The sequence below is a fragment of the Myotis yumanensis genome, unplaced genomic scaffold (assembly GCF_028538775.1).
Source record: "Myotis yumanensis isolate MYYU_CA2020_CCGP unplaced genomic scaffold, mMyoYum1.0.hap1 SCAF_20, whole genome shotgun sequence".
Lineage (NCBI taxonomy): Eukaryota > Metazoa > Chordata > Mammalia > Chiroptera > Vespertilionidae > Myotis > Myotis yumanensis.
In genome coordinates, this window is record NW_027223771.1 from 14,841,908 (window position 1) to 14,854,784 (window position 12,877).

The window sequence follows — 12,877 nt, forward strand, 5'->3', positions numbered from 1 at the left end:
TAGAGAGGAAGGGATGAGTGAGGGATAGAAACATCAATGATGAGAGAGAATCACTGATAGGCTGCCTCCTGCATGCCTCACAATGGGGATCCAGCCCATCACCTGAGCATGTGTCCTGACTGGGAATGCAACCGTGACCTCCAAGTTCATAGGTCAATACTCAACCACTGAAACACAACGGCCAGGCCCTCATAAGCTTTTGGGATCCCTCTCGACCTGCAACTGAGGCAGCAATGAGCAGCAACAGCTCATCCTGGGCTAACCCCCTGAATTGTGCTCAAGGCCTCCTTTTCTCTGATTCTCCAGTGAGCTCACAGTGGTGTTTCTAGAGAGCCATTGGAGTCCCACCTAGTCTCTCTGCTGTTCCTTGTTCTATCCTAAGCCTTAGATATTTTTCATCATCCCCATCTTTAATAAATGTTCCTCACAATCTCTGAACTCCTGTTGTACCATCTTTCTGCATGAAGTCAAGAACTCAAACACTATAGGCCCAGCTGAGGCAGACCAGCTCCAGGCTGGTTCCTGTTCCCTACAAACTGTGCCTGGGACATCCTGTGTAAAGATAGAACTAGGCATGATTGTGCTTACAAGAGTTGGAAGATAACGTGATGGCCCACAATCACTTTGTTGTGTTGAGTCAAATCAATCTTAACACTTTTCATTTTTTAAATGTCTTTATTGATTTTTTAGAGAGAACAGGAAGGAAGAAACATCAGTGATGAGAGAGAATCATTGACCAGCTGCCTCCAGCATTCCCCCACTGGGATGGAGCCCCCAACCTGGGTATGTGCCTTGACCTGGAATGGAACTAGCAAGATCTTGGTTGATGGGTACACGCCCAAACACTGAGCCCCACTGGCTGTGCACACTGTTATTTTTTACTAGAGGCCGAGTGCAGGAATTAGTGCATGGGTGGGGTCCAGCCCGCCGGCCCCAATCAGGGCGGATTGGGGCTGGGCCTGTCAGGAGCAGGAGATGGCAGGAGGTGCTGGCCAGCATGCCTGGTTCAGGGCCCCATCAGGGCACCGGATCAGGGCTGGGCTTGCCGGCAACTGGCTGGTGTGCTGTGCCCCTGATTCTTATTGCAGGGCCTATAGGGGGCTGGGCAGGCCTTGGGGAGGGGCTGTTGGCAGTGGGCCTGCTGGCCCCGCCCCCAAATGGGGTGGGTGGGGGGCCAATCAGGGCCATCGGTTTGGTGGAAGGGCCATAGGTGGTTGGCTGGCCATCCCTGCCCCTGATTGGGGTGGAGAAGCCTATTTGGGATGGGGCCAGGTGGGGGGAGGGGTTGCAGGAGATTGGCCAGCCAGCCTCACCCCGTATTTGGGTTGGGGGTGGATCATAAGTGGGGCTGGCCGGGGGTAGGGGCTTTAGGAGGTTGGCCATACATCCCTGCCCCCTATTGAGGTGTGGTGGTGATCAGGATTGGGGCTGGCCAGGGAGAGGGGCTGCGGGCGATGAGGGTGGTGGGGGCCCAGCAGGGGCATGGCTGGCTGCCGGGCGGGGCTACAGGACATTGGCCAGGTAGCCCCACCCCATATTGAGGTGGAGGGACAATCAAGGGTGGGGCTGAATAGGAAGAGGAGCTGCAGGAGATTGCCTGCCAAGCCCTATCCCCTATTGGGTTGGAGGGGGGGTGCTCTCAGGGGCAGGCTAGTTGGGGGGAGAGGCTGTGGGCTTATCATGGTGGGGCGAGCTGATCAGGGGTGCAGCTGGCCGGCGGGGGCTGGGAAAGGAGGGGTCATTTGGCTGGCAAGTCTTGCTCATGATAAGGGGCAGGCCGGCAGGGGGAGGGGCCACAAGTTTGGCCACAAGCCCTACCCCCTGATCAGGCCAGTTTGCTGGCCACAGTGGGCTTCATAATGACCAGTTGTTAGATCGTTATGGCCCTTACGGTAGCTGCCTTTTTATATGAATAGACTAGTGGCCCAGGTGCATAAAATTTGTGCACATTAAAAGGGAATTAATTGGAGGAAATATTTTAATATTGCTATTTGCCCTTTATCATAGAAGTGTCAGAGATGAAAGAGAAACAGTAAAATGTTTATGAAAATCTCCCTTCTGTCAGAGTCTGGGGTGGGCCGTGGGACCCAGAGTCAAGTCCGCATTCACCCATGCACACCTCGTAATTACACAAGACCCAGACCCAGCTGGCCCCACCTCCATCAAGCCCAGTAGGGCAGGGATTGTGGCCTTAGGTTCCCCGGCCCCAGAACTGGCGTGGGGGGTGGTGATGGTCTCAGGTCCCCCAGCATGTCCTCAGGTCCCCCAGCCCTGGCCTCAGTGCCAGGGCAATGGGCATGGCCTTAGGTACCCTGGCCAAGCCTCAGTTCCCCCGGTACTGCTGCCAAGGCAGGCAGCGCGGCCTCAGGTCCCCCGGCTTGGCCTCCATTCCCCTGGCCCTGGTGCAAGGGCACAGGGGCTCAAGGGCACGATGACCATTTGCATATTAGCACTTTATTATATAGGATTGCTGACTCTATTGCAGATGTTCCCAATTTCTGCCATGCTCCCGGCTTTTCTCCCTCTACCCTGCCCCCACAGCCTCTAGTCCCTCAACACATTATTGTCTATGCCCATGGCCTATATATATATATGTATATACTTTGTTTAACATATTTTTGTTGATTTTAGAGAGTGGAAGGGAGAGGGAGAGATAAAAACATCAATGATGAGAGAGAATTGCTGATTAGTTGCCTCATGCATGACTCCACCCACACACTGGGAATTGAGGCTGCAACCCATGTATGCGCCCTGAATAGAAAAAGAAACAGTATCACATGACCTCATCATTTGTGGAATATAATGGACAGCATAAATTGATGACCAAAAATAGATCCAGAAACATAAGTGTCAAACAGACTGTCAAACTTCAGAGGGAAGCCAGGGGAGAGAGGGGTTAAGGGATCAACCAAAGGACTTATATGCATTTATATAAGTATAACCAATGGACACAGACACTATGGAGGGAAAGGGCATGTGCTGAGGTGTGGGGGTGGCTGGGCAGAAAAAGGAGTTATATGTAATAGTATATGTAATACTTTAAACAATAAATAATTAAAAAAATAAAAATTTAATGAAAAATACCATAACCTTCTGGTTTATAGGTAGAGGCTCAACCACTGAGATACACCAGCTGGACTACATTATTTTAAAGTTTATGAAAATGCGTATATTTTTCATTGGTGATAGTATTATCGATGTCTCCCATTCCCCCCCTCTGTATATATTCTTTGGTGGATCTCCTGAATTCCTCCCACCTCTTCCCCTCAAAGATCTGTTAGTCAGCTCCAGTTAGCTAGGCCTCTGGTCCCGTCAAGTACCTCCCCAGCCTTCACTCTCTCTACCACAACACCTTTATTCACCTAAGTCAGTGGCTGGGATACTAGCCACTCAACTACACCGGGCGGTTGAGAAAACTACATTACCCAGAAGGCACTACACGCATGTGGGCGGAGCTAAAGAGCATTTTGGTGTCTGCGCATCCGGCTAGGGCGGGATTTCCGTCTTCCACCTCCCGGTGGTCATTTTAACTTTTTAGGTCTTTGTTCACAGATTCGCAGGCTTCAGGGCGCTGGTCGTGAGGAGGAGGAGGCCTGGGAGGCAGCGAGCCTGTTTGAGCCCCAACAGCCCGAGAATGGCATCTCCGTGCCCCCCGGACTCCTCTCTGCTCACAGCGTCCCCGCAGCCTGACCCCATTTCACCCTCCAGCCTTGGGGACCGGCGCCTCTCAGGTGCCGCCGCCCAGGTCCCCGCGCTCAGAATGGTGAGTCCCTCGTGGGCGACACATGGCTGATGGGGGAAGAGGGTGAAAGGCTGCAGAGCCGCCTTGTAAGGACGTGATGGTGCGACTGAGCAGGGAGGACTCGGGAACCGGGCCTGTTGTGGGTGTAAAGGCAACAGAGAGATGAGGTGAGGTTTTGCAGGAGGAGTTTTACTTTCACTCTCAGAACGCTGGGGCCATAGATGGTTGTGAAAAAAATAGGGACATTTTCTGAGGCCGGATTCTAACTTTTCCTAACATTGCTCAGAGGAAGGACAGACTAGAAGACAGAGGACAGCAGCTGTGGACAGGGAGGGGAAGTCCTGTAAATGATAAGGGAACCGGCAGAGTGAGCCCTGAGGACTGAGCCCTGAGATAACACAGGCATCTGGAGGGCACCTGGCCTCGGGGCTGGGCATGAGCAGCCTGAGCCCATAGAGCCTGGTGGGCGCCAGGCTGACAACAGACCATTTTCTTTTCACAAATTCCTACAAATGCAGAATGAATTAGGTGTACGGGTTTGTGGAGTGTATTTCAGGGCCTCACACACTTGTGACCTCTGAGAGAGTAGATTCCTGGGACTGTCAGCTGCTCTTGTATCTCGTGGACCTGGGGACTTTGAACAGACACTCAACCCAGACTCCTAAGGCCAGGACTAGGGCTTCATGACCTGGACCTTGTTTGTGTCAACCAGTGTAATGAGTGCGAGGTCCTCCAGACATAGGGTCCAGAATGTGCAAAGGCAAGCAGTGAAGAGTGAGCTGATTCAGGAACCTGCAGGTATATTTTTAAAAATACATGTATATTTTTATTGATATTAGATGTAGAAAGAAAGGGAGAGGAAGAGAGAGAGGGAAACAGGGATGAGCAAAAAACAAGGATTGGTTGCCACTTGCACAATCTCTACTGTGAATCTAGCCCACAACCCAGGCATGTGACTTCACCAGTGCATGGGTCTATGCTCAATCAACTGAGACACATAATCCAGGACTGTACATCACTTTAATACAGGAAATCATGGTCAGGTTGGTAGGTCAGAAGGGACAGTGTGAGCTTGAGGACTGGCTTTTTTTATTTCTGTTATCAGATTATTTATTCACTTGATTTTTAGATTCACTTGTTGATAGATGTGTATTTGTTGTTCATAATTTGTATGTTTACCTTTTTCTTCTTCCTCTTCTTAAAGGATACCTTTCAGCATTTAATATAATACTGGTTTGGTGGTGATGAACTCCTTTAGCTTTTTCCTTATCTGTGAAGCTCTTTATCTGACCTTCAATTCTGAATGATAGCTTTGCTGGATAAAGTAATCTTGGTTGTAGGTTCTTGGCATTCATCACTTTGAATATTTCTTGCCATTCCCCTCGGGCCTGCAAAGTTTCTGTTGAGAAATCAGCTGACAGTCGTATGCATACTCCCTTGTAGGTAACTGTCTTTCTCTTGCTGCTTTTAAGGTTCTCTCTTTGTATTTTGCTCTTGGCATTTTAATTATGATGTGTCTTGGTGTGGTCCTCTTTGGATTCCTTTTGTTTGGGGTTCTCTGCGCTTCCTAGACTTGTAAGTCTATTTCTTTCACCAGGTAGGGGAAGTTTTCTGTCATTATTTCTTCAAATAGGGTTTCAATATCTTGCTCTCTCTCATCTTCTGGCACCCCTATAATTCAGATGTTGGTACGCTTGGAGCTGTCTCAGAGGCTCCTTACACTATCTTCATATTGTTGGATTATTTTTTCTTTTTGCTTTTCTGGTTGGGTATTTTTTGCTTCTTCGTATTTTTGACTTGATTCTTGCGATCCTCTAGTCTGCTGTTGGATGTCTGTATAATATTCTTTATTTAAGTTAGTGTATACTTACATTCTAGTTGGTCCTTTTTCACAACCTCGAGGGTCTCACTAGACTTATTGAGGATCTTATTAAATTTATCAGCTGTCTCACTAGATTTCTTGAGGGTCTTACTAAATTTATCAGCAGTTTCTAGAAAATTCTTGAAAAACCTTATAAGTGTGGTTTTGAACTCTATATCCAGTAATTTGCTCTCCTCCATTTCTGTCATTTGTGACCTGTTTCTTTGTCTCCGCATTTTTTATGCTTCCCTTTGTTGATAGAGTGGCTTTATGTGCTAGGTGTCCAATAGGGCCCAGTGGCTCAGCCTCCCCAATTACCTGAGGTGGACACTCTTGGTGCACCCCCTTGTGGGCTTTGTGCACAGTCTTGTTGTAGGTATCACTGGGAGGAATTGACCTCCAGGCCAATTGGCTGTGAGAATCAGCGGTGTCTGCAGTGGGAGAACTTCTGTGCTGGAGATACCCTTCTGGGGCAAGACTTGCTTCGATGAGGCTTTGGTGCTCACTGAGTCTGTCCCCTTAGTGTGTCCCTTATGGATCTGAGTAGTTGTAATCTGGATGGTCCCACTCTGACCCCTGGGTACACTGGCTCTTGGATCTCTAAGGAGGTACTAATTTAGTCTCTGCCTGAGGCTACCTAGCAGGAGCTCAGCTGTGAAGGAATGCAATCTGCAGTTGGTTAGGTAGTTTTCAGATTGCAAAGGGCCAAGCCTTTCATATGCAAAAGCTGGCGCACAACTTGGGCGGGGCGGTGTCCCAGGGGATCAACAGGGTGGAGCAAGCAGCTATGGCTGCTCCTCAGTCCTGTCCTAAGAGGCCCTGCTTCCTAGTGTTCCGGTATTCGCTGCAAGCACCTCTGAGAGAAAGCTGCCCTCGAGGTCCGACGGATGCCAGACAGTCAACCTCTACCCATATGGGTCTGGGTCCCCAGAGACTCACCCGGAACTGGAGTTCAGAGCAGTCGGGCGCTTGAGACTCCCTCCCGATTGAAAAAGACAACCGTGTCCTCAGCTGCCAGCCCTTTCCACATGTGCCTCCGTACTTCTGCACTTTACTTCCACACCTCCTCTGAGTCTTGGTATGCTTTTCTCTTTCCTTCTAGTTGTAGAATTTCCACTCAGCCAGGCTTCCTGTGGTTCTGGATGGTGTCTGTTTTATCTTTTAGTTGTAGTTTTGAAGTTGTTGTGGGAGGCAGCAATTTCCGGTGTTTACCTATGCCACCATCTTGGTTTCTCAGGACTGGCTTTCTTGCTGGGGCCACTGTTTGTGGGAGGTGGCTGTCACAACACAGCATAGGGAAAGAAGTTTTCATGTAGAGTGTGGGGAAGAGATAATCGTTTTGCAGTGGTCAAGGCCTTTAAAGGATGAGTGGACTTGAGATTAAATGGAGGCCAAAGAGTAATTCAAACATGATAGGGCTGGTACATAACATTTCTAAACTCTCACCAGGATTTTGTTGTGACCCTTGTTGTGTCCTGGCTGTGGGGACTTGCAGTCAGTCTTGTGGATTAGCTAAGAGGCTTGAGTGGTCATCTGTGAGACTCACTGGGCTTGCTGCAGAGGGCCATTGGGGCTGGGACTTGATTGAAGGTTAAGGGAGAGATGTTGGCTGTGACTAGTGAAGGGAAATCAAGTGCAACATCACAGGAGGTGGGCTATGGATATCTGAGATCTGATTGTTGTTCTTAATAGTTGAGGTTGAAGAAAAAAAAAAGTGAAGGCCTACATAGCAAGACACAAGACTGCCTCTATGAGTGAGGACTATCAGAGTCTGGTCAGTGCTTGATCCTGTTTTAATTTGGCAACCATCCTCTGGAGCACACATGCTGAGTAATAAGTAAAAGGCCAGGAGATGAACATGGGGGCTGGGACTGTGGGAGTGCAGGTTTAAGAGAGGTGTGGTACAAAGAGTGATGTACACTTGGAGATGGAATGTGAATTCATGGCCACAGCACCCTGACATTGACATAAGAGTGAATGAAGGAAGAGTGTATTTCTGGTGATGCCTGGATGTAACAAGAAGGTGAATTTTAGGATAATTGCCTGTAAAGAGGGGTGTGCTACATTCTAGGTTAAGAGCTTAGGTGCTGTTTAACTAACCACCTGCCTTTTGTTGTTGGGAGTGACACACTGGTTGATGGGAATGAGGTAGATTCATCAGTGTTACCCAGGCTTGTAAATCTCCACTGCCATGGGTAAGATAGAAGGGTAAGAGAGAACGAGATTATGGAGGTGGTGAACTATAATTTTGGAAAAGAAGGTGATTAGGATAAAATTCACCCACGCCTCCGCATGTTTGCATTAGTTTGAAGTTGTGCCTCTGGGAATGAAGCTGTGAGAGAGAAGTGGTGTACAAAGAACTATGTGCAGCAGATTGTGAAAATTATGGCTTCAGCATCTTGGGATTAGGGTCAAGAGGGTGAATTGTGATGCCACGTTTTTGGTGTCTTAGAGCCGTGGTCGGTAAACTGTGGCTCGAGAGCCACATTCGGCTCTTTGGCCCCTTGAGTGTGGCTCTTACACAAAATACCACGTGTGGGCGCGCATGTACAGTGTGATTGAAACTTCATGGCCCATGCGTAGAAGTCTGTTTTTGGCCTGGGCGAGTCTATTTTGAAGAAGTACTGTTGATAGTTGGCTCTGTTGACTAATGAGTTTGCCGACCACTGAGATAGATGAAACAAGTATACAAGATGAGTGTGGATGGGAGAGTTGGAAGGTGTCGACCTCAGCGAACATACCTCAATCAGATTGAGGACGTTTTTAGCAAAGGCCAGCTTAGGAGTACCCTAATTGAGTTAATAACAATGTACCTACCTATGTAGTTTAAGTTTAAAAAATTTGGCTCTCAAAAGAAATTTCAATCGTTGTACTGTTGATATTTGGCTCTGTTGACTAATGAGTTTGCTGACCTCTGTCTTAGAGGAACAGTCGGAGGGACTATAATGCTATTTCCTGAGAAAACAGTATCAAATCACTCACACTCTCTTTATGGACAACATCCCTGTCTAACTTATGCTTTTGACACCCACTGTATTTATAAGAGGCAGTGTGGCATACATGGGAGGTCCAGAGCTCAGGTATCTTCTATCTGCTCAACTGCCTTAATTGTTGTGGGAAGAAAAATATCAACAGGAAAATAAGAAGACAGTGCCTTTCATTGGATGAAGGCCTGGTATTTAATCTGATGTGAAGAGTGTAAAGAGCAGATGGGTGTGGAGGGTGGGGATTATGACAGACTTATAAACTTAGGAGTGAATCTGATCATAGGCTGAACTGTCCCCATTATGACAGGATATGAACTTTAAGGACGTGGCCATTGCCTTCTCTCAGGAGGAGTGGGGGCTCCTTGATGAGGCTCAGAGACTTCTGTACTACGATGTGATGCTGGAAGTTTTTTCACTTGTATCATCTCTAGGTAAGACCTCCACATTCTCCCAGTGTCCTGAGGTGATGACCTCTCTTCCTTTATTCCTCAGCGATAGCTTTCTCTCTTCCACAGCCAGAACATTGCCTCTGCTAATGTCCCCCACTGTCCTGTCAAATGTGCTGTGGCTGCCAGGGATAAGCTGGATGGGGAGCCCTGAGTAAAGGACTCCATGAACATCCCTAACACCCATAACGTCAAAAAGTACAGGAAGTGTTAGGGAATCAGGAGTCTTGCAGTGAGCTTAATGGGTCCCAGCTTGCACCTTCTCTTCATGGGAGGCTGACAGTGTCCACATGTATTGCTTCCACTTCTGCACTCTTTCTCTAGGTAAAGGTTCTTAATGGTAGCCTGTGCCATGTTATGGTCTTTACCTACATGAACCATGGGCTGTTCTCGTAAGGCCCCCATTCAGATGTTTGTAATATTTTCTTCCCTGAATACTATAGCAAGCTGTATTGCTCTGGCCCAGTGGAGACTGGTCATTTCTGTATCACCTATTTCTCTGCCTTGGTGCCTCTGCATTATTCTGCAACATTATTCTTGCACATGAGTTATGAAGTGCACATAAGTGCTAATTACCAGCTATTCCATTATTGAATTTTACTTGGAGTAAGGCAGAACCAACCTCTTGCACAGCTCGCCCTGGTCCCCAGCAGATAAGCCATGCTAAATGCTGTTAGTTGAAGTATTAGCCGGAGATCCATATTCTATTCCATGTGGTGCTTGCCATGTTTGTGTCATATTTCTGGTGAGGCCTCCCTGTGTTGTGATCTTCATTAGCCCAGAAAGTCATGAGAGTCTCTTATTAATCCTTCCTGCACATCTCTTATTTTCAGACATTTTCATGGGACCAAGGTGTGATGTGTAACACACTTTTGCAATGGGAAGTCCCCCTGTCACACATTAAACAGTCATTTCCTCACCATTTCTCACTTTTCAGGTTGTTGGCATAAAATGGAAGATGAGGAGGCCTGTTCAATTCAGAGTGTATCTATACAAGGAGAGTCAAAGGTCAGGGCTTCTAAGACAGCTCCAGCCACCCAGAAGATCCCTCTGTGTAAGCGGTGTTTCTCTGTGTTAAAAGATATTTTGCACCTGACAGGGTCACATGCAGCATACTTTGAGCAGAAAGCCTTCTGTACTGATGTATGTGTTGGAGACGTCTGTTTCAGTGCAAACCCTCACCAGCAACAGAGGAATGAATGTGGAGAGGAGCCCTGGAAAGAAGCTATGGACGGGGCCTCCTTTGTAAGCAGGTGCAGCTTCTCCTTATCTTCAGTGCCTTCAGCCAGCAGGGAGGTTGGGGAAGACTTGCAATACAACTCACAGCTTCCCCAGCACCAGGCCACTCTCAACATTGAGGAGCTACACTGTGGCAGTGAGATTTCACAGGAATTGCTTGATGCAAGAAGTCATCACCAGTGGGGTGAATGTGAAAACGCTGCCAGCCACAACCTGAAAGTTGTTCAATGTCAGGGTGTGTGTTCTGGGGAACTGATTTATGAATGTAACAAATGTAGGAAAGTGTTTAGACAAAACTTGAACGTCATTCGACATAAGAGAGTTCACACTGAAGAAAAGCGATATGGGTGTAATGAATGTGGGAAGTTCTTCAGAAAAAGACCCGCACTCATTAAACACCAGAGAGTTCACACTGGAGAGAAGCCATATGAGTGCAGACATTGTGGGAAGTTTTTCAGTTATAAGTCTACCCTCAAACAACACAACAAAGTTCACATAGGAGAAAGGCCATATAAGTGTAGAGAATGTGGGGTATCCTTTCGTCAAAGGTCTCACCTCAATGTACACCTCAGAGTTCACACTGGAGAGAAGCCATATGAGTGTACAGAATGTGGAAAGTCCTTTTGTCTAAGGGCTAACCTCGCTAGACACCTCAGAGTTCACACTGGAGAGAAGCTGTATGAGTGTAGAGAATGTGGGATGTCCTTTCCTCGAAGGTATCACCTCACTAGGCACCTCAAAGTTCACACTGGAGGGAAGCCATATCCATATGAGTGTAGAGAATGTGGGATGTCCTTTCGTCTAAGGGCTCACCTCACTGTACACCTCAGAGTTCACACTGGAGAGAATCCGTATGCGTGTAGAGAATGTGGGATGTCCTTTTGTGAAAGGGATCACCTCATTGAACATCAGACTGTTCACACTGGAGAGAAGCCATATGAGTGTAGAGAATGTGGGATGTCCTTTCGTCGAAGGGCTCATCTCACTGATCACCTCAGAGTTCACAATGGAGGGAAGCCGTATGAATGTACTGAATGTGGAAAGTCTTTTACCCAAAAAAATAGTCTTATTAAACATCTGAGAGTTCACACTGGAGAGAAGTATTAAATGTGTGGGGAGTGTTTTATTTTATTCACTTAGAATAACAACAGTGATGGTGACTCTTTGGGACCTATTTTCCTGAATTTAAACCCCTTTTTAATGGAACATACACTCTGCTAGATTCCTCCTAAGTTTCTGGTACAAGTGTGGCTTGAAGGAGATGAATTGCACTTGGTAAGATGCCCAGAACTAATACTTGATTGATTTGTGGCTGAAGGGATTTTGAGAAAGCTAACCCCTATTTTGTAAAACTACTGTTTGGAATTCTCTGCCATTCTTTAGACGGTCTCTTTTTCTAAAAAAAAAAAAAAAATAACTTTCCTTTCTAGCCTGCTTTAGCCTGCTTGAATAATGAGGAAGATAAACTTAGCTGTCTGACCTTGTAGGCCAGAGACTAGATACACCATACTCTCAATGCCATGCCAGGTGTATTTTTTAATTGGATAGAACTGTAATGTCTTAAAGGCCACCAGCAAGATAACCACTAAGCACACATAGGGCTGGCTCTTTAATAAAAAGGGAAGTTCTGCTTGTAGCTCTGCTTAGAATTTGAATTTATTTCCTCTAAGCCCACTGCGGTGAATAAAGTGTGACTCCAAACTCTCTGAGCATTGCTTGATTTATTCCAGTTCTCTGTAACAATTTCCCCTCTACCACCTGGCTCACCTGAAGAGTGTGTATCAGTCCCAACCCCTGCGTGCTCAGGGGAAATGTATTCTGTGTTCTCACTTGTTCTTGAGAACATTATGATAACTCCAGCTCTTGACACGATCTTCATTCATTTTTCTCTGATGGGGTAATGCACCTGGGTTCATCAAGGGCACCTGTCCTCAGCTAATAGGTGCTGCCTCTTTCATAGACATGTGGTTCGTACATTATCCTGTGATGAATTGTTCCAGGTTCTAATTCACCAACCTGCAAACCGCTTGCTGTCCTCTGTTCTGGTTTATGATCTTTTAGTAAAGATGTTTTTTTCTTTTGTACCTTTAATTTGTTATATTCACTTCCAGGGATGATTTTCAAGCACGATTGTGATCTGTCATCATGTAGATTTAACAGATATTGTGTGGATCCAAAACTTTCTGTGCTTTCGGAGGGATAGCATAATGCAAGAAAATAATTCCTTGACCAATATTGGTCATATTGCATTGCTGCCCAAGGCCGTGAAATAAAGACTGTGTGACTTTGTGGTTCTAACCTGCAGATTTGATCCTTGCCCCTATAGGGCTATGTAGGAGGCATCTATTTTTTTTTCTCTCAGTCTCTCTCTTTCTGTCCCCCTTCTCTTGCACTCTGTCTAAAAATCAATGGAAAAATATCCTCAGGTGAGGATTACCAAAAAAACCCAAGCATTCACCCTGGTGTCCTGAGATGGGGCCTCTGCCTGCACAGCCCACCTTTGCTCATTCTTTCCTGCCCTTTCCTGGGATGTTCCCACTGCAGCTGGGCACACTGTGCCCTTCCCAGGGTTTAGTAGAAAGGAGGCCCAGGCAAGGCCCTG

At 47.0% G+C, this 12,877-nt stretch overlaps 1 protein-coding gene across 1 annotated transcript; it reads left to right on the top strand.

Annotated features, from left to right (window-relative positions):
* Nucleotides 1–3,539: 3,539 nt before the first annotated feature.
* LOC138998305 (zinc finger protein 211-like) lies at nt 3,540–11,967 on the top strand. The gene is made up of 3 exons (XM_070400363.1): nt 3,540–3,763; nt 8,898–9,021; nt 9,974–11,967. Exons 1-3 carry the CDS (start codon nt 3,635–3,637, stop codon nt 11,380–11,382), a joined length of 1,662 nt encoding a protein of 553 aa, XP_070256464.1. The 5' UTR covers nt 3,540–3,634; the 3' UTR covers nt 11,383–11,967.
* The last annotated feature ends 910 nt before the right edge of the window (nt 11,968–12,877 follow it).

Coding starts and splice junctions, on each gene's coding strand:
- LOC138998305 (XM_070400363.1), top strand. CDS start 3,635: ATGGCATCTCCGTGCCCCCCGGACTCCTCTCTGCTCACAGCGTCCCCG. Junction 3,764..8,897: donor AGGTCCCCGCGCTCAGAATG/GTGAGTCCCTCG, acceptor CCATTATGACAG/GATATGAACTTTAAGGACGT. Junction 9,022..9,973: donor TTCACTTGTATCATCTCTAG/GTAAGACCTCCA, acceptor CTCACTTTTCAG/GTTGTTGGCATAAAATGGAA.